The sequence below is a fragment of the Heptranchias perlo genome, chromosome 12 (genome assembly GCF_035084215.1).
Source record: "Heptranchias perlo isolate sHepPer1 chromosome 12, sHepPer1.hap1, whole genome shotgun sequence".
Classification (NCBI taxonomy): Eukaryota; Metazoa; Chordata; class Chondrichthyes; order Hexanchiformes; family Hexanchidae; genus Heptranchias; species Heptranchias perlo.
In genome coordinates this window covers 53,163,214-53,184,188 of record NC_090336.1, presented here as the reverse complement: position 1 = coordinate 53,184,188, position 20,975 = coordinate 53,163,214, and the positions used below count along the sequence as shown (strand labels likewise).

The 20,975-nt window shown below is 42.7% G+C and overlaps 1 protein-coding gene across 1 annotated transcript in view; it reads left to right on the top strand.

Annotated features, from left to right (window-relative positions):
* The window catches only part of nav2a (neuron navigator 2a), a 369,482-nt gene that overhangs the window by 68,343 nt on the left and 280,164 nt on the right, over positions 1 to 20,975 (top strand). The window contains exons 2-3 of the mRNA XM_067994109.1: positions 13,232 to 13,349; positions 19,568 to 19,620. Coding sequence (XP_067850210.1) covers positions 13,232 to 13,349; positions 19,568 to 19,620 — 171 coding nt within the window. The remainder of the gene's footprint in view (positions 1 to 13,231; positions 13,350 to 19,567; positions 19,621 to 20,975) is intronic.

The following is a 20,975-nucleotide window of genomic DNA, read 5'->3' as shown; positions in this document are numbered from 1 at the left end:
GGCACCAAGGAGCCCTAGTAAAATTGAAGTCAATGGGAATCAGGGGGAAAACTCTCCAGTGGCTGGAGTCATACCTAGCACAAAGGAAGATGGTAGTGGTTGTTGGAGGCCAATCATCTCAGCCTCAGGGCATTGCTGCAGGAGTTCCTCAGGGCAGTGTCCTCGGCCCAACCATCTTCAGCTGCTTCATCAATGACCTTCCCTCCATCATAAGGTCAGAAATGGGGATGTTCGCTGATGACTGCACAGTGTTCAGTTCCATTCGCAACCCCTCAGATAATGAAGCAGTCCGAGCCTGCATGCAGCAAGACCTGGACAACATCCAGGCTTGGGCTCATAAGTGGCAAGTAACATTCGCGCCAGATAAGTGCCAGGCAATGACCATCTCCAACAAGAGAGAGTCTAACCACCTCCCCTTGACATTCAACGGCATTACCATCGCCAAATCCCCCACCATCAACATCCTGGGGGTCACCATTGACCAGAAACTTAATTGGACCAGCCATATAAATACTGTGGCTACGAGAGCAGGTCAGAGGCTGGATATTCTGCGGCGAGTGACTCACCTCCTGACTCCCCAAAGCCTTTCCACCATCTACAAGGCACAAGTCAGGAGTGTGATGGAATACTCTCCACTTGCCTGGATGAGTGCAGCTCCAACAACACTCAAGAAGCTCGACACCATCCAAGATAAAGCAGCCCGCTTGATTGGCACCCCATCCACCACCCTAAACATTCACTCCCTTCACCACCGGCGCACTGTGGCTGCAGTGTGCACCATCCACAGGATGCACTGCAGCAACTCGCCAAGGCTTCTTCGACAGCACCTCCCAAACCCGCGACCTCTACCACCTAGAAGGACAAGAGCAGCAGGCGCATGGGAACAACACCACCTGCACGTTCCCCTCCAAGTCACACACCATCCCGACTTGGAAATATATCGCCGTTCCTTCATTGTCGCTGGGTCAAAATCCTGGAACTCCCTTCCTAACAGCACTGTGGGAGAACCGTCACCACACGGACTGCAGTGGTTCAAGAAGACGGCTCACCACCACCTTCTCGAGGGCAATTAGGGATGGGCAATAAATGCTGGCCTCGCCAACGACGCCCACATCCCGTGAACGAATAAAAAAAATAAATAACCTTGAGTGGCTCAGTTAAGATCAGAAACTCAGTGTGGGAGGAATTGGAAATGAATATCTGCCTCCTGTCATGCTGTGAGAGCCTCTGGACATCAGAGTGCTCATGGATTTCCAGTAATAGAACTTAGACTGGGTTCTGCAAATTCTGTTAATTCATGTGTGCCTTTTTGAATGTAACTGGCTGCAGGTTCCTTAGTTTGTAATGTTATTGCAGATCAAAAGGACAAAGCCTGTGTATCCTTAAAGTGAACCTATTCTATAGGTGCTGCGTATAGTGATACCACTGTTCCTGGCCAGAACGGAGATGATTGGGTAATTCCCCCATCAATCATGCCTGGAGACCGCACTGCTATAAATGGCTGTAATTGATTTTACACACTTAATTTGTATGTAACTATCCTCCACTCACTGCATTTTGCTGGAGAAGTAATCAATTTGTATTATGTAACTATCCTTCACTCACTGCATTTTGTTGGAGAAATCACCGTGCTTTTATTGGGAGACATTGCTGTGGTTTCGATCATGAATTCTGTTTGTGATAGTGCGTAGAGACTATTTTTAAATAGACTCTGTAGACTGTTTGCTGTAGTGCGCTGTTTAAGTAGACTCTTTACACTGAGTAAATAGACTTTGTTTGCTGTAAAACATACTGTTTTCTGTGAGTCCTGCCATAAGTCCTGCTCTGCCTCCAACTCATTGGCTGATAGCCATGTCAATTGACTCTGATCTGATTCGTGTGTTCCATCGAAATTTCGCCTATACTATAGCACCTCTTGGGAGACTCACCTGTGCAGACAATAGAGCAATCATACAGGAGTTATGTAGTTATTTAAAGTCACCATGCTAGTGCAAGTAAAATGACAGCATGTGGTCGTTCGTTACATACATAGTGTAATTGAATAAAACAGTTGTTTTGGGAGAGTCTGATTCCCAGTCTAATTTGAATTTGAAATTCCATTTCTGAGTTCTGGAATGGCGACATTCACATTCCTGCTGTGACTTTTTGTGCTGGGGGTTTTATTGAGCTGCTACTCCTGCACCCAAAATTCCTGACTGTTTCTTTGCTCATCACCCACATGTGCCTGACTCAAAATAGAACTGAAAGGAATTCCAAAAGTTTAGAATTGGTTTATATTTGAGCGGGATTGTGCATTCGGGTTAAAGGAATAAATTGCATCTTGTATGAAATGAGGGCAGAAGTCTGCATTGCACTCAAGAACTCGCGTCCTCGCATGTTATGCCACAATATGGGAACAAGGAGTGCACAGTATGTGCTGCAGTGTTAATATGCAGTTATTTCAAGTATGCTGCTCGAGTTTTGCGACTCCCAGCACAGGCGTTCAGTCGTGAACACTCTACATAATAACAAGCGCTACCTGCTGACTTTATGCATTATGCTTGAAGAAAGCTCTGTCATAAAGAGCAGACTGGCTGTTTGAGGTTTTACTTGCTCCAACCTTATTGTCGTAACATGTTCATTCGGGACACAGTTGTTCAAAGATATGAGTTGTTCGACGACATAATGAATCTTTTTATGTTTTTAAAATTACTACACAGTCACTTCTCTTGCATGTTGCTTGGGGCTTTTCATGAGTAACATCAAGCCTGAGGTTTGATGCATTTCCAGGGGAAGCTGGATAAGTACATGAGGGAGAAAGGAATAGAAGGATATCCTGATAGGGTTAGATGAAGTAGGGAGGGAGGAGGCTCGTGTGGAGCATTAAAAACCGGCACAGACCAGTTGGGTCGAATGGCCTGTTTCTGTGCTGCAAATTCTATGTAATTCTATGCAAGGCTGAAGTCCACTAGGTTGTATCAATGACTTGTTGGAAAAGTGATCCAAATGGCTTCTGGTAAAGTGTGTGAGATACTTCATCAAGTTTATAATTTGGAGCAATAAAATGATTGTTGAAGGAGTGAAATTGGAACAAACGTTTTCTCTGTTGCTAACATATATTGCATTTATATGAAGTTAATATAAAACATAGACTCCTCCCCCCCCCCCATAGCTTATTGGATACATTACTATACTGTGTACCACTGAGCTGTCGAATTTTACAGCACAGAAGTAAGCCATTTAGCCGATCATGTCTGTGCTGGTTCTTTGCTAAAGCAATCCAAACTAATGCCATTGCCCGTTCCTCTCTCCATAACCCTTTATTTTCCTCTGTTCTTTCCCTTAAAAAATGCAATCCTTTCTACCTCAACAGTTCCCTGTGGCAAAGCTTTCCGTGTTCCAATAACCCTCGGTGAGGAGAAATTTCTCCTAATCTCTCTCCTCACTCTCTTAAATTATTACATGCATCAGAAAGGTGCCTTGTCTATGGTGTTAGCCAATCTCTGTCCTACAATTGGCCTCAGCATCCCCAGATCAGGAAGCAGACAAAAAAAGTTCTGGTGGTGCTGATATCCAGTGCCCACTGCTAGACACGTGCACAAATGGATGCCAGAAAAGCATATGGTTTTTGAGCAAGGACAGAACCGGGGGAGGGGGGTGGGGGAGAGAGGGGTGGGGAGGAAAGAACAAAAGAGAAGGTCTCTGATGGGATGGAGGGCACGAGTGATTAAATGACAAAAGGGATGATGGTGCAAGGCAAGGAAGGTGGTAATGGGACAGGTTAAGAAACAAAAGATTGATCAGTAGCAGCTGTAAATGGCATCAGCATCTTCCAGAACATCTTCCAGTTCTGATGAAAGGTCTTCGACTTGAAACGTTAACTCTGTTTCTTTCTCCACAGATGCTGCCTCACTTGCTGAGCTTTTCCAGCACTTTCTGTTTTTATTGCACTTATATAGCGTCTTTCATGGCCTCAGGACATCCCAAAGCGCTTTACGGCCAATTAAGTACTTTTTGACGTGTAGTCACTGTTGTAATGCAAGAGTTGTTATCCAGGTCCTGCATGAAAAATGGCTGCTTGATTCCTCTGACTCTGGCGGTTTGTGCAGCCTCCCTCCCTTCGCCCCACCAATGGTGGCCGTGCCTTCAGCTATCCAGGTCCTAAGCTCTGAAATTCCCTCCTGAAGCAACTTCACCTCCACATCTCCCTTTCCTCCGTTCGTTCCCTCGCCGTTCATATTTATCTTGCGCTTCTGTGAAATGCTGTGGGGCATTTTTTCTACATTAAAGGTGTTACTTAAATGCAAGTTATTTGGCGGTGCTTATTTGAATAAGCACTTCTGAAACTTTTAAGTACAAATTGTGGGATTACACAGTTACTAAATTATATGTCATAATCTTGTTCAGTTTTAATCACTGTTTTCAATTGTAAAATGTTATTTTGACAGAAGATTAATACTTCTGGTTGCACTGAGTAGAGTTGTTTTAATCATTTCCGTCTTCTGGATTCTGGCTTTGCAGGATTAAGCCCAAAGTATGTGATTAATGATAATCCTTTGATAAATTCAACATTTTATCATACAGGTTCAGGTACCATTTTCTGTCACTTAAATCTATAACAGTTTAATTTTTACAACAGCTTATTTACTGCAGTACAGAAAACTAAATGAAGTAATTTCAATCAAATGTTAACATTTGAATTTTGTAGCCGATATATAATCTGTCCGGAAAATAACTGACATCTTTGTGGCCTTTCTTGAGTTGCTGGAAACCTAGTGCTGATTACTTAAGCCTAATGGCTGTAGTTTTATGTGTATGTATAGTTGTATAGCTGATAGGAATAAAGAACAGGGACATCATTCTGTAATGCAGTAGGAAGTGCACTATTAAGTTGTTCCAAGCCTCTACTTGTGCTCTTATAGTGCGATTTGGTCTGAGTCTTTACTTCCAAAGACTAACGGTACACATATTCTTCACTTTGATGAGTTTAAATTGGCGTTTGGAAAAACTGACTTGTTTTTAAAGCTTCCAAGAATCTACTTTACATGTTAAGCTACAGCTGGGCTGTAAATTTTAGATATGGTCTTTGCAGTAAAGCTGGGCAAAATTAAGGCCATTTGTTCTGTCTGCTGCGCAGTTTGGCTAAAGAGAAGGGGCTTAGATCATACGAGGTGCATCTGGTGATTAGCTGAAAGGCTATCTTGGTGTGGGGTTTGTTTGTACTGTGGGTTATAATTTGGAAGAGTAAAACAGTGTTCAGATGGAGAGTTCCTCGGCTGTGTGGAAAGCATGGCCTGAGCTATATTTGGCCGCATACTCTCGTGCCTTTATAAATCATGGGTTACACTGCAGACTCGCTATGTCTGCAGCAGTGCCATTTGAGCATAACAATATTAAATGGCAGTAAATGAAGACCTTGGGGTTCCAATTTGGAGCAAGAGCATCTATTCTGGTGAAGATTATAAATGGTAGGAGATTAAAATAAGCAGTTTGATTTTTTTTATAGATTGTAAATCTTCAAGAAGTGGAACTGAAAATAGTGAAGGAATGTACAGCATGTAAGCAGTTCGCAAAAAGCTCTTAATCTTACGGAGCTAATAGTTGCATTAAAGTTTGTACAATAAATTTTCATTTGGGCTTGGCACAGGTGTGTACATTAAACTGGTCTTTGGTGCATTCAATTGGAAAGCTATTAAGAGTGGAGGAAGAAGATGTCCACCTGTTCATACCAGACCTGACCTCGGCAGCAGTATTTTTGTTTGTTTGGGAATGGAAGTAAGATTTTCAGCAGATGGTGGATGAAGCCAGCAGTGAGCGAGTATAGGATTGCTGGCCTCTCTTGTTCCACTGCCAGCACTGGAACTAACTAACTCTGACACTTCAGGAAGTGTTTGGACAGAGGGAGGAGATCCTGGTACTCCTTAAAGATTTTGAAAGTTTAGCATTGATTCTGTTTTAGTTTGTTTTTACTGCAAGCAATAGTTTTTTTTTGAAGTGTAAGAAAATGAAGGAGAAGTGGCTAAAATTACACCCATTCATAGTCAATAAGGGGAAATGCCATTAATATCGCTTCACTATAATGCTCAGATATGACCTGGGCTTTCCTTGTTTTTTCAATTTGGGAAAATTAAGAACAATATAAAATATCTTCTTTTGCAGACTAAGCTGCATCTTGATGTCATGCATTTTCTTATGACTTCCAGTGACACTGTTAGAGAGCAAGTTTAATGCACAATAAAAATGGCTTTCTCTATGCTGGATGTCAGGTGTGGATACATTTAGAATCGATTTTTAACCATTCAGTTATTACTATCACTCTCTCAATGCAGCAAATTAAACACAGAATGAACAGCCTTGTGCCTGCAGCTCTTACAGAGACATTCTTTATATTTAATTGTTTTCGTGTCTGGTTGGGAATCAGTGGATTATTTAGATGTAAAAGGTTAACCTTTAATGGAACAAAAGCTAAGTGTAAAATTAGAAGAAGCATCGGTTTTGTTTTTGAGAAACACTCGAATTCTACAGCCCATGCTTGCATATTTTATTGTGGATAGTGGAATAGACTGGCCTTTGTAATATGAGATTTGTGGTATCGCTTGGCCAGAGTGAGTAATGCCAGCACAGTAATTGTAAATGAAAGTGCTTTGTTCGGGAGCAAGTTATGATACAGAGGATGCAACAGATTGTTTCAGAGTCTCAGCAGAGTACATCTTGTCCGCTTTGCCACGCAACGAGTTGATTTATATTGAAGTTCGAATGAGGGGCTGAAAGCATATTTCCAGAAACAGGGCCTGCCACTTAATTTCACATTGATCTGTTAGAACTGGTAAGTAGTTTTTGACCTCCCTTTTGCTGGTCTGGAATCCTACAGTGCGGTGTGATCGGTGCCTGCAGGTGAAACACTGAGAACCTGGCCAGAATTCTCTCCTATTTATCTGTCTTCTCCTGAAGGCCACGAGTTGGCTAATTATTTCAGTAAATTTACGAGAAGAAATTAGCTTTCCCTTTCTTTGACTGATCCAGAGGTGAATTATTTCACAATTTCGAATTTGAACCTGCCTCAGCCAGACAATTCATTTCTTTAAAACCAAAAAAAAAATCATTATTTACATTTGAACAAATGGTAGCAAATGTTTCAAAGATAATTCGCAGGCTAGGCATTTGATCCTTTTAAGTAGGGTAGGCTTAATTTACATTTGTTGCTATAGTGATATGTCAGTCATTTGTAATCTCTTTGCCTGTTATGTCCCAAAATGTTTCCTATATTTTTGTACTTTGAATAAGCAGAAGTGGCACATGCAGATTGTAGAGACCAACAGATGATATGTCTGTTGTCTTTGGTCAGCAACTGAACTTTTATTTATATATAGAATCGTATATCTCACTATGTCCCAAAGCACTTTGCATCCAATGAATTACTTTTGAAGTGTATTCACTATTGTTTAGGTAAGCACACGCGGTAACCAATTTGCACACAGCAAGATCTCGCAAACAACAAATGAGATGAATGACCTGTTAGACTGTTTATTTTCTGGTGTTGGTTCAGGGAGGAGTACTGGTCAGGACAGCGGAATAATTCTGTCCCCCTCTTTGAATAGTGCCGTGAGTTCTTTTACATCCACCTAAAATACCAGAACGGACAGGGCCTCAGTTTTAACTTCTCATCCAAAAGGCAGCACCTCTGATAGTGCAACAGTCCTGCAATAATGCGGTGGAATGTCAGCCTAGATTTCTGCTCCAATCCTGAAATGGGGCTTGATCCACAACTTTTTGACTCAACAACAGTAACAATGACACTGTGCATTTATTTAGTGCCTATAATTTAGAAAAAACATCCTAAGGCGCTTCACAGAAGTCTATTCAGGCAAAAATCATCTCCAAGCCAAAAAAGGGGATATTAGGAGGGGTGACTAAAATCTTGGTTGAAGAGGTCGGTTTTAAGAAGGATCTTAAAGGAGGAGAGGGAGATGAAGAGGCAGAGCGGTTTAGTGACTCAGGCAAGTGTGCTACCATTGGGCCAAGCTGGCACACTCCTGAGAAGCAAGGTGGCTTTGGATTTTTTTTTCTCATGCCCTTATACATTTTGTTTCAGAATTTTTCTTTTAAATAATTTATTTCAAGGACAGAAGTCTTTTTAATACCCTCTCCAGTGTTCTCCATCCTGAAGTTGGGGATTCATGCTGGGAACATATCCATGGATGCAGGTAACAATACTCTGTTAGCTGTGGCTCAGTGGTTGCACTCTCGCCTCTGAGTTAGAAAGTTGTGGGTTGAAGTCCCACTCAAGATACTTGAGTACAAAATCTAGGCTGACACTCCAAAGCAGTACTGAGGGAATACTGCACTGTCAGAGGTGTCGTCAGTCGGTTGAGATAATAAATTGAGGCCCCGCCTGTCCTCTTAGGCGGACGTACAAGATCCCATGGCACTATTTCGAAGAAAAGCAGGGGAGTTCTCTTTGGTGTCCTGGCCAATATTTATCCCTCAACCAACATCATTAAGACAGATTATCTGGTAAATATCACACTGCTGTTGGTGGGAGCTTGCTGTGCGCAAATTGGCTGCCACGTTTCCTACATTACAACAGTGGCTACACTTCAAAAAATACTCCATTAGCTATAAAGTGTTTTAGGGATGCCCTAAGGTTGTGTAAGGTGCTGTAAAAATGCAAGTCTTATTTCTTTAAGTGGTCATTTTTCACATGTGACCCCAGCCTGGGAGTGTCAGCAAGTTATTTGACAGCACGGTCCATCACAGCGAAACCCAGTCCTCTCACCCAATGCCCACATGTGTGCACCTTCCAGCACAGGTTACTGGAGAGAATTAAAATGGGAACCCTGGCTTTAGCTGTCAAGCCCACAGCAAAAAAAAAATCAATTGGCAATCCCACGGCTGACAGCTAACTCAGCCTGGACCTGGAATCGAAGCCGGGACCCTTCCCAGTCTGTATGGTCCACTAAGCCATTGGGGAACCCAGAATTGCTTTTGAAAAGAAAAATTAAAGACACAAGTAAATGGCTGAGTTAAAGTCAAATGTAGCTTACTGTCAAATGTCGGCCACTTTTTTTTGTTCGTTTTACAAGGTTGGCTTCAATATCAATTTTCTACTGACTTAAATGAACTCAAAAATAGTTAACTGTACTCAATAAATTTATTCTCAGTTCACTCAGAAGATTTATAAGTTTTCTGTTTATTTCTACATGTTAAATATATTTCAGACTATTGGACCAGAAGAGCAATTTTGGAGGAAATATTATGAAATGACTGCCAGTTTGTTGAGAAATTGGAATAAAAATATAACTTTCTCAGTTATTGGTACTTTGAAGGAATGCAAGGATAGATCCACCATTGCACGTGCTGAAACGTTGGACTACATCTTGCTGGGAAAATAACAGTGTGTTGAAGACACATGCCGTTATTAATGTGCAAATGGGCCAACAAGTTCAGGGGATTAGGAGATACGCCATGAGTTGCGAATCTCCAGAATTTGCTGGTCGATTTACGCCGCTCCGCTGTTTTGCATCACACAAACGGCAACTCGCCCTTAACCTCCCCGTTATTTTTAAGAACTTGCTGGATTTGCACGTTAATTGCCCATTAAACGCACGACAGAAAGTTAAGTCTGGTAATTCAGAGCGTAAGCATCTTTTTAACGATGTGATAATTTTTAATGCAATGCCAATCATCCTCTCTGGCCCAGAATGGGAACAATTTAAACTGTTCAATCTCATTACTGCATGTAGTCAGTTGTTGTTAGAGATTTTAAAAATGTCAAATTTAAAATGTTCACATTTTTTTCTTTCTTTTCCTTTCTGTCTCTTTATTTCCCTCATCTTAATGCAACCTTTCTTCCCTTCACTTTATTTCTCTTTCTGTATCTGATTTGACTCTCAATTCATCCTCCTTCTCCGTCGTTCCTCTGTTACTTTCTCAATTCTTAAATCTTATTGATTAAGGAGATATACAGTTGCTCCCAGATGCCCCATTGCCCTCGCCATGCCGCTATCTGCTTGCGCCTCCAGCAAGTTATGATGCAAACAATTTTCAAGCTGAAGGGTGCAGAATAAAGTCTAACTAATGGCGTGTGCCGCGAGATGCCTTGGTCCGACAAGATCAGGTCCAATGGCTTGCAACAGTGTACAATTAGATTTTGAAGCAAAAGACTGAGAATGTTAAGAACTCTGAAAGACTACTACAAATAACAGTACTGCTGGAGGCACTTCAGTTGTCCATAAGCAGGGGACCTCTGTGAAATGAATGGGTTCCTAAATAAATGTAAGGCGATAAATTACTTTAGAGGAGATTTACTAGGATGATACCAGGGATGAGGGACTTCAGCTACGAGCTAGAGCAGAGAAGGTTAAGGGGAGATTGAATAGAGGTGTTTAAAATTATGAAGTGCTTTGATAGAGTAAATAAGGAGAAACTGTTTCCACTGGCAGGAGGGTCGGTAACCAGAGGACATAGATTTAAGATAATTGGCAAAAGAACCAGGGGGGAGATGAGGTGACATTTTTTTACGCAGGGAGTTGTTATGATCTGGAATTCACTGCCTGAAAGGGTGGTGGAAGCCGATTCAGTAGTATCTTTCAAAAGGGAATTGGACATATACTTGAAAAGGAACAATTTTTCAGGCTATGGGGAAGGAGCTGGATTGGGGGTAATGTTCTGGCATGGGTGGAGGATTGGTTATCTAACAGGAAACAGAGAGTTGGGATAATTGGTTCATTCTTGGACTGGCAACCAGTAGCCAGTGGTGTTCCGCAGGGGTCGGTGCTGGGTCCCCAACTCTTTACAATCTATATTGACGATTTGGAGGAGGGGACCGAGTGTTACGTTTGCAGATGATACAAAGATGGGAGGGAAAGTGGAGAGTGAGGAGGACATAAAAAACCTGCAGGGGGATATAGACAGGCTGGGTGAGTGGGCGGAGATTTGGCAGATGCAATACAATATTGGAAAATGTGAGGTTATGCACTTTGGCAGGAAAAATCAGAGAGCAAGTTATTATCTTAATGGCGAGAAACTGGAAAGTACTGCAGTACAAAGGGATCTGGGGGTCCTAGTGCAAGAAAATCAAAAAGTTAGTATGCAGGTGCAGCAGGTGATCAAGAAGGCCAACGGAATGTTGGCTTTTATTGCTAGGGGGATAGAATATAAAAACAGGGAGGTATTGCTGCAGTTATATAAGGTATTGGTGAGACCGCACCTGGAATACTGCATACAGTTTTGGTGTCCATACTTAAGAAAAGACATACTTGCTCTCGAGGCAGTACAAAGAAGGTTCACTCGGTTAATCCCGGGGATGAGGGGGCGGACATATGAGGAGAGGTTGAGTAGATTGGGACTCTACTCATTGGAGTTCAGAAGAATGAGAGGCGATCTTATTGAAACATATAAGATTGTGAAGGGGCTTGATCGGGTGGATGCGGTAAGGATGTTCCCAAGGATGGGTGAAACTAGAACTAGGGGGCATAATCTTAGAATAAGGGGCTGCTCTTTCAAAACTGAGATGAGGAGAAACTTCTTCACTCAGAGGGTAGTAGGTCTGTGGAATTTGCTGCCCCAGGAAGCTGTGGAAGCTACATCATCAAATAAATTTAAAACAGAAATAGACAATTTCCTAGAAGTAAAGGGAATTAGGGGTTACGGGGAGCGGGCAGGAAATTGGACATGAATTTAGATTTGAGGTTAGGATCAGATCAGCCATGATCTTATTGAATGGCGGAGCAGGCACGAGGGGCCGATTGGCCTACTCCTGCTCCTATTTCTTATGTTCTTATGTTCTTATGAGCAGGAGAGTGAGACTAATTGGGTAGCTCTTAAAGAGCCGGCACAGGCACGATGGGCTGAATGGCCACATTCTGTGCTATAGGATTCTATGAAGTGTAACTGCTTCCCTGGTGGCCCAGTGGGTGAATGCACCCCCTGGTGTTGTACTCAGCTGTACAGACCAGCAAGGCCCAAGGTTCAATTTCTGTTCTGGGCTGAGTTGGATGATTTCAGTCCAGGCAGCTGTAGGGCGACCACAATATGGCCTCCATGATCCCGGTGTGAAGGAAGGGAAACCACTCAGCCTGCTCCTGATTTCTGTCCAAAGACCACTGGTAGGAAGTGGGAAAGGGCGATATTGAGCTGTGATGCCTTCCATGGTGGAGAAGCCGATCAGCTTACTACTCATATCAAGTTGGGCAACAAACACAATGTCTGCTGGCACATGTTGAACTATACCCCATCAAGAATCAGCATCTGACTTTAATGTCTGTAATTTAACACAATGTGAAAAAGCTTCTCTAATGATAGAAAAGTTGTACACAATAAAAAAAATGGAACTTCTCGTTTGTAATTAAATTCTCTGAGCCAATATTGCACAAATGACAATCCTGGAATATTTCCAGATTGTTTGAATGCATGTGCCTTATTGTAATGTGCAAAATATTAATGATGCCAAAAAAATCAAATGTTCTTGAATACAGAGAAAGCTCATTACTGTAAGCTTAAAAAGTCATTGTTGGGAGGAATACATTACGTGTAAATGGAAAATTCTTGCACGTAAGTAGTGGGCAGATTAGCAAGAGAGAGTGCGTGTGTGTGTGCATGCCTTATGTATATTATGGAAGCAGATCTTCCATAGCATTGCTCTCATTGAGGCAGATGATAACAATATGGGTATTATTAACCAAGTGCGACAGGGAGTAAGTGTGCCTGTTACAGTGAATGTGTGCTATATATTATAAAGATATACACAGAATAAATAATGGCTCCAATGGTACCTCAAAAAGTCTTCCTGGAATCTACTATAAATGCCAGAGTGACTTACATTTGCAAATGAGTGTAATTTTATTCTAGTGGAGTTCAAGTTGAGGTCAAGAAACTGTGTATTGTCCAAACTCTGCCCTTATTTTAAAGTTGTATCAATAAGCTGTTTTCCTGTCTCACCTGGCCATCACACTTTAAAGGATTCCTTTGGTTATCTTTAAGCACTGTTTTCAGAATTCTGTATGTAGTCGCAGTGCAGGACTCGATGATCATGCAGCATAGTGATCTGAATTTAAATAGATAGCAAGTGAGTGCATTTCAGACTCAGACAACAAAAAATACACTTGGGATTCAAGCTTTCAATTGAATGCTATTCATTACTTGTATAATGCTTAATTACTTGCTTAAATATTGAAAGTACACAAAATATTGAATTACTTGATGTGGGTTTTGATTGATGGAGTGAAGTGTTGAATCTCATTTTGTTAAACAGATTTACACCGACTGGGCCAATCATTACCTGGCAAAGTCTGGCCACAAGCGGCTCATCAGAGACCTACAGCAGGACGTGACGGATGGTGTACTCCTGGCTGAGATCATTCAGGTCGTAGGTACGTGGAGCCTTTTATCCCATTGGTGTGAAACACAATCCCGTTGTTATGGAAAAGGTAATGACTTTGTTGACTGGTTGCTTTGATGCTGCCGTTCCAAGCCTAGGGTGACACCAGACTTCAATTGTTAAATGATTTACATCTGGAAGTTAACAGTCGAATGTCATAAATTGTAACAGACATTAGTTTTGATGTTCAGGTTTTGCACATTTACCCAGAGGATTATAATACCTGGCAAATATTTTGATCAAAGTAAGTATATGCTGGTTGCTGTACAGGGGTGTAATGTATAACTCATGCAAACCTATTTTAAAAATGTATTTATTTAACTTCCCTAATAGTTTTGTGCAGTGGTTTTCAAATGTTATTATGTGGACACTCCCATCAAATATCAACGCAATCCCAGGGACCACTTGCAAATATTGGCATATTCCCAGAGCCCAATGTCCTAACTTCAGAAAGACGGTATCAGCTACCCGAAGGAAAACAACTCTTTCATTGCAGAAAATACTGTACAAAAACTGAAAAATATGTGCTAGTAAATCAACAAATACAGGAAGATTCACGTATTTGATGACAGACTGATATGAACATAATGACCAGAGGGCCTTCCTGGCCTAACCTTGCAGACTCCTTAAGGTGTGTGGTCCACTGTCTGAAAACTTACAGCTTGTAGGTAAATGCACTGCATGTTGTGTGATTGAGCAGTATAGACCACCAAGGTCCCAAGTTTGATTCCCAGTCGATGTCATTGGCTGATGTCAACCAGGGAGGCAATCAGGATGCTACAATTGACCAAAGAGACCTTGCATAAGGGACCTGAAAAAAAAATTCAGCTAGTGATACTATATAGCAAACTCCACAAGATTTGCTGTTGACCATTGACAGAATCATGCTTGACAGTTCAGCAGGGTCAAAATCCTGGAAACTCCCTGCCTAGCATTGTGGGAGCATCTTCACCACATGGACCGCAGTGGTTCAAGAAGGCAGTTCACCCCCACCTTCTCAAGGGCAAATAGGGATGGGCAATAAATGCCGGCCTTGCCAGCATTGCCCACATTCCGAGAATGAATAAAAACACAAGTTAATTAGCCTTCCATCATACACTTAAAGCCACATGAAGGGTAACCACTTGCGTGAGGTACTGGAGGGCTACTGGTGAAGCCCATGGACCCATGCTGCAGCATAATCTGGTGAGGAAGGATGAATGCTGGGGATACAGTAATCTAAATGAGGTAAAGTATACTCTTGCCCCCAGATACTACCTAAACTGCTTGTTTGCCTGCCTGCTCATCCCACCTGCTCATCTGTCTGTTTCCTGACCTGCAACGTTGCATCCTGGCTATCCAAAGGAGTACTTCCACACCCACCAAGACGTAAAGAATAAAAAGTAAAAGATGATTGAAAGCAGGAAGTGAAGGAGAGTGTAAAAAGTGAGAATTAGAAGAGAAAGAAAAAATAAGTAGGACAAGAAAGTGTAAAATGAAAAAGAGAAGTCAGTGGCACAGGATGAGAAGAGATACGAGAGACAAAAGTGAAGGAAGAGAAGAAAAAGACAATAAAGGAAGGGAGAGACTTTTATCCAGACTTACCAGGACCAATATCCTTAGCTAGAGGGCTGGGAAAGGCTGAATGTCTTTTGGTGGAGCTCGGTCCACAGACTTTTGAGGACTGTTGAATTATTGAGACAGTGACAGTGTCATACACGTGACAGTGAGTCATGAGCAATGCTTTCATTGCTCCTCTCTGAAAACATCTTCACAAGCTCTTCAGCTGTGCCTTTTCTACAACAATTCTCACCACTGATCTCACTGCACTCCGGTGCAATAACTTTATTGTGCTCCTGGCTGGTACTTGTGCTCTGCTTTGTCCGTGCCTGGACATGGGTCTGTACTCAGGAGCTGTGTCCTTAACTACTTCGAGCCCCATGCCCCAGCACCTCCCAACACTTTGCTCCCACCGCATTGCTTCTAGCCTCCATCTTCCCCCACTCCGTACTCCTCAATCACGTCAATGTTTCCAGTACCCACCTGTCTCAGTACTCTCTGATTCCTCCCCCCCCGCCCCCCAGTGCTCCAACATCTCAATCCTCTGACATAATATTTATCCTCGGACTTCCACATCCCAGCGCTTCTTACTCCTTTCATTTTCAAGCCCCAAGTGCTCCCATCACTCAATTTTCCATACTCCCAGCCCCCTTCCCCATAGTTTTCAACCCCCTCCCTGTCTACTCATAGGCCCTAGTAGCTTCCCCACCTTGATCCCAGATCCTAATCTCCTTTAATCTCCCAGTCTCCAAACATTCCCATGATGCAGTTGCCTCTCCCCACCCCACCCCTCCAATCCTCCTGACATAAAACTCCCTGTCCCCATGCAGTGCTCCCACAACTGGTCCTTCCTCCTCCTCACTACGAGTTTTGCCAATGGCCATCCCACCCCAAAGTCTCCCAGGCCTCTGATTATAATTGACCAAATTTAACAGGCCCCAGAGGTTACACACCTCACTCTCTATGACTATTTTCAGGTACAGCCCTTCCATAATTTCCTCCCAGGCCATAGCACCTTCTGCCCACTTCCACACCTCTCTAACGATAACCCCGTACTTCCTCCCTCCACTCCCCTGCCCCCAACTATTCCCTCCTGGCCTGAATCTCAATTTCTCTCTCAACCACCCATGGTGCAGAAATTCTCTGATAGCCTTTCCCTAGTCCCATCTCCAACTCTTGTGTGTGTTGCCTCCATCTTCCTGCTTACCGTGGCCTTATAAAGTCAAGATATTCAGTGCATCAGTAAGGTAACGTGAGAGCCTCTGAGACATTGGAGACATACAGGGGGGAGGAGGGACTCTCACAGGGAGAGTGAGATAGAAGTGATGAGAAGAAGGGCCAGACAGATTGATAAGCGCCACAATGAGAATTTTGCGACAGCCATACAAAGAGAGGGAAAGAGGGCCAACGGCAAAAGCAGAGAGATTAACGAAAAGAGAATTAGAGAATGGGAAAGAAGTAGAGACAGGAAAAGAGATTTATTTTTGTCCATGGCAATGCATGTGTTGAAAGGTATAATGCTCCTGTCATTATAAAATAGAGTATCCGACGACTCACCATGACTGATGCTATTTGATTGTAGCTTATAAAAACCCTGCAGCATGGAGTAAATTGTCAACATTCCCAATATATTGTTATATCTTAAGAAAACAATGAGCATGAAAAACAGTTGCACTTTTTGTGTGACATGGAGTGCTGCCTCAAGCAGTGGTTTTTCCATCTGTCTCGTGGAACACATTTCTGGTCTCAGAAACATAAATGCCTGTTCTAACTGAATGTTGGCAACACTACGGTCATCCTCTTGAGCCCTCATCTACATCTCTAAGCCTCTGGTGTCGAGTCCCATCAACCTCACTGGATGCCATCTTGAGCTGTGTCAGGAAGTGCAGAACTGTTCTCTAACCACATTGCTCACCTCCGCCCTTGTCTCTCCCCTTCTGCTGCTGAAACTCATACCTTTGTTGCCTCAGGGCTTGATCCCTTCATCATCCTTCAAGCTGACTGCTCCAACAGCAACCTCCCCCTGTAAACTTCAACTCATCTAAAACACTGCAGCCTACATCCTTCCATTCTCATTTAACCTGTCCTCTTTAAGTCCTACTGTCTCCCTGTTCCCCAGAGCATACATTTTAAAATTCTTGTCCTGTTCTTCAAACTCCTCCACAACCTTACCCCACCAAATCTTAGTAATCTCTTGCCGTAAATGCCTGCTCACACCCTGCTCTAATACCAGACTTCTCCTCAAGCCTTGCTCGCTCTGTTCCATCAGCAGCAGCTGCTCCTTAATAGACAATTCTTCGTCCCTCTGGAACTCCCAACCCAATTCTCTCCGCCTTGCCCCCATCCTCCCTGCTTTCAACATTCTCCTCAAAATGCTCCTTGTCAATTGAGGCTTCAGTTCCTCAACGTAAACTCTCCATGCTTGGTGTCCATTGTAACCCATTCCTCTTTATGCTATCAGCCTTGGCTCAGTGGCAGCACTCTCGCCTCTGAGTCAGGAGGTCATGAGTTCAAGGCCCACTCCAGAGATTTGAGCACATTATCTAGGCTAACACTTCAATGCCATAGTGAAGGAGTGCTGCACTGTCAGACATGCCTTCTTTTGGATGAGATGTTAAACCGAGGCCCCGTCTGCTCTCTGAGGTGGATGTAAAAAAATTCCATAGTACTTTTTGAAGGGGAGCTGGGGAGCTGTCCCAGTCAACATTTATCCCTCAACCAACACCACCAGAAAAAAGCAGATTATCTCATCGCTTATCTCACTGCTGTTTGTGGGACCTTGCTGTGCACAAACTGGCTGTGTGTTTGCCTACATTTACCAACAGCGACTACACCTCAAAAGCACTCATGGGTTTATGAAGCTTTTTGAGACGTCCTGAGGTGGTGAAAAGCGGTATATAAATGCAAGTCTTTCTTTCTCTGAGACATGTTGCGGCTCATAAGGGAAACTATATAAATGCAAGTTGTTGTTGAGGTTAGTTCTTGGCAGTTGCCATTTCTCTGACTGCAGGTGAGCGACCTACTCAATCCATTCTTAAGAGCCACTTTTGCAGTTTTCGTGTTAATGTCCTTCCCCAATCAGTGGGGAAGGTCTGAGACCAGAATGTCAAATTTGTAATCATTTAAGCAGCTGTGCCTGCAACAACAATGACAACAACTTGCATTTATATAGCACCTTCAATGTAGTAAAATGTCCCTAGGCGCTTCACAGGAGCGTTATCGAACAAAATTTGACACCAAGCCATAAAGCGATATTAGGACAGGTGACCAAAAGCTTGGTTGAAGAGGTAGGTTTTAAGGAGCGTCTTAAAGGAGGAGAGAGAGGTACAACCCTCCGAGATCTCTGCGCTCCTTCAATTCTGGCCTCTTGCGCATCCCCGATTTTCATCGCTCCACCACTGGCGGCTGTGCCTTCAGCTGCCTCGTCCTCAAGCTCCGGAATTCCCTCCCTAAACCTCTCCGCATCTCTACCTCTCTCTCCTCCTTCGCTTTATGTGGCTTGGTGTCAAATTTTGTTCGATAACGCTCCTGTGAAGCGCCTAGGGACATTTTACTACATTGAAGGTGCTATATAAATGCAAGTTGTTGTCATTGTTGTTGCAGGCACAGCTGCTTAAATGATTACAAATTTGACATTCTGGTCTCAGACCTTCCCCACTGATTGGGGAAGGACATTAACACGAAAACTGCAGAAGTGGCCCTTAAGAATGGATTGAGTAGGTCGTTCACCTGCAGTCAGAGAAATGGCAACTGCCAAGAACTAACCTCAACAACAACTTGCATTTATATAGTTTCCCTTATGAGCCGCAACATGTCTCAGAGAAAGAAAGACTTGCATTTATATACCGCTTTTCACCACCTCAGGACGTCTCAAAAAGCTTCATAAACCCATGAGTGCTTTTGAGGTTTAGTCGCTGTTGCAGCCTGCACATGCATCATTGTCTTTGCATTACCGCTCATAGATTGGAATTGGCTCCACAATATAAACGGGAAAGATTTCGCGACCTTGGAAACCAAGCCTTTAGATTAGATGCAGTTGTGTGTACTAACAGCGAGACTGCCTTGTCAAACATGGACGAGCGTTAGTATGGAGGGAAAAGAAATGTCAGTCATAATCGTCTTTGTAACGCTTGAACAATTGGCAGCAGGTGAAGATAGGAAAAATCAATTAAGAGGCAAGAGGTAAGCAAAGCGTTTTAACTCCAGTAGCTAATTGCACTTGCCGTAGAGGCTTCATGTGGTTTCCATCTGTGTTATCCCAGCCTCTCTGCTGCTTTTTCTGGAGTGGTCATGAAATCTTATCCTGCCCATGATAGTATGGCGTGCTTGACCCACCCCTGATGGGACTGGTGTGTGTAGACAGTTAATGGAAAGAAGGAGAGGGAAACGAGCGTGGAAGGGGTTAAGGAAGGCTGTCTGTACAGTTGTCTGCTTTTAGAGGATGACCTTGCTCCTCAGCTGCTGTGGGGTGGGTGGGCACTCGCCAGCAGAAAATTGTGCATACTCCTGAGGAGTGTTTGTTTGCTTTGGTAAGGTTGCTTGTTAACGATTTGATCCATTACCAACAGCTTTCAACAAGCCATTCCTTAGCACTATCTATAGTTGGAAGACCAAGCTGTCTGTACTCAATATGCCATAATAGTTAAGCATGCTGTTTTCTTGATATTTCAGCAAATGAAAAGATTGAGGACATCAATGGCTGTCCGAAGAATCGATCTCAGATGGTAAGTATCCTATTTTTTTCCTCTTGCATTTCAAACATTGCACAGTGTTTTAGAAAATGGAAGGGTTTATTTTCAGAACTATTTGACGAGAGTCGGTTTTGAAATTACCCTGTATTTCAGAATTGGATAGTTCAGGTACTTGAACACATCAATCCAAATAAAACCATTTAGTATGCTGCTTGTCTAGATTATAGTGTGGGTTGTGTTTAGCACAGAATAACACGTTAAGCCTCGGGTTATTTTTAAAGCAAGAAAGGTAGCATCTCCTGTAAAATTTTCATTCGTGAGCATTCCCTTTATTGTGTTAATGTACACAATTGTATGGTTTTTTTCATTGATTCTGCAACCATTTTTTGGAATGATCTATTTTTCAATGTTGATTGTTTACATTGTGATACTCGACGGCTGAAAACAAAAATAGCTTTGGAATCTTGAAGCTATTCCCTAATTGAAAAATAAACTATCTTTAAAATAGCAAACTCACAAAACAAAAATGTAAAAGCAAGTTAAAATTTGTGCTGTCGCTGGATTTTGAAGATGGTGTTGCAGATGATTGATGGGCTAATTCAAAGAATAACAAAGTGTGAAGAGCGAAGCATGTTATCTGAAGCCACTCTTAAAAAAAATGACTGGTACAGCTTCATATCGGGATAGATGGCAAAATGTATAAATGAGCATGGTGGCACAGCATCTTGAAGTTTGTTCCAGTTTGCGTTGCTATGAGGAAGTGAGGAATAAGCTTGCAACACTGTTAAATTCCTGATCTGCTATTCAACAGAGGCCAGAAATTCCTCATTAAGGGAGGGAACATCACCATTAATCCAATCTCGCATGCCTCCATGTGCCCAGCACAAAAGTAATATAGCTGTTGAGAGCAGGTCAGTTCTTAACTGCTGTTGCTACTTGCCCTAAGGAGATTGGAGGCAGAGTGGGGCTGGGCAATCACTGAAAAAACAAAGCCAGTGATATACTGGGTTATGGTAACATGAGTGCTGGCAGCTCCTCCTACCCCTTTACCTGGTTCAAGAGGCCATTCTTCCTGCATGAGCCCAGATAGCAAGTACTGATGGGCAACTATGAGGGGCCTCACAGCAGAGCTTGATCCTATAATTGCCTAATATCCACAAATACATCGTTTTGAATAGGCAATACTGGACTGAAGTAAGAATTCTGGCAAATTTTCTACCCCCTTCCCAGTCACTGAGGTCAAATTTAGTACCAACAACAGCAGCAGAAACTTGCATTGATATAGCACCTTTAACGTAGTAAAACATCCCAAGGTGCTTCACAGAAGCAGTTATCAAACAAAATTTGACAACAAACTACATGTTAGGACAGGAGGTAGGTTTTAAGGA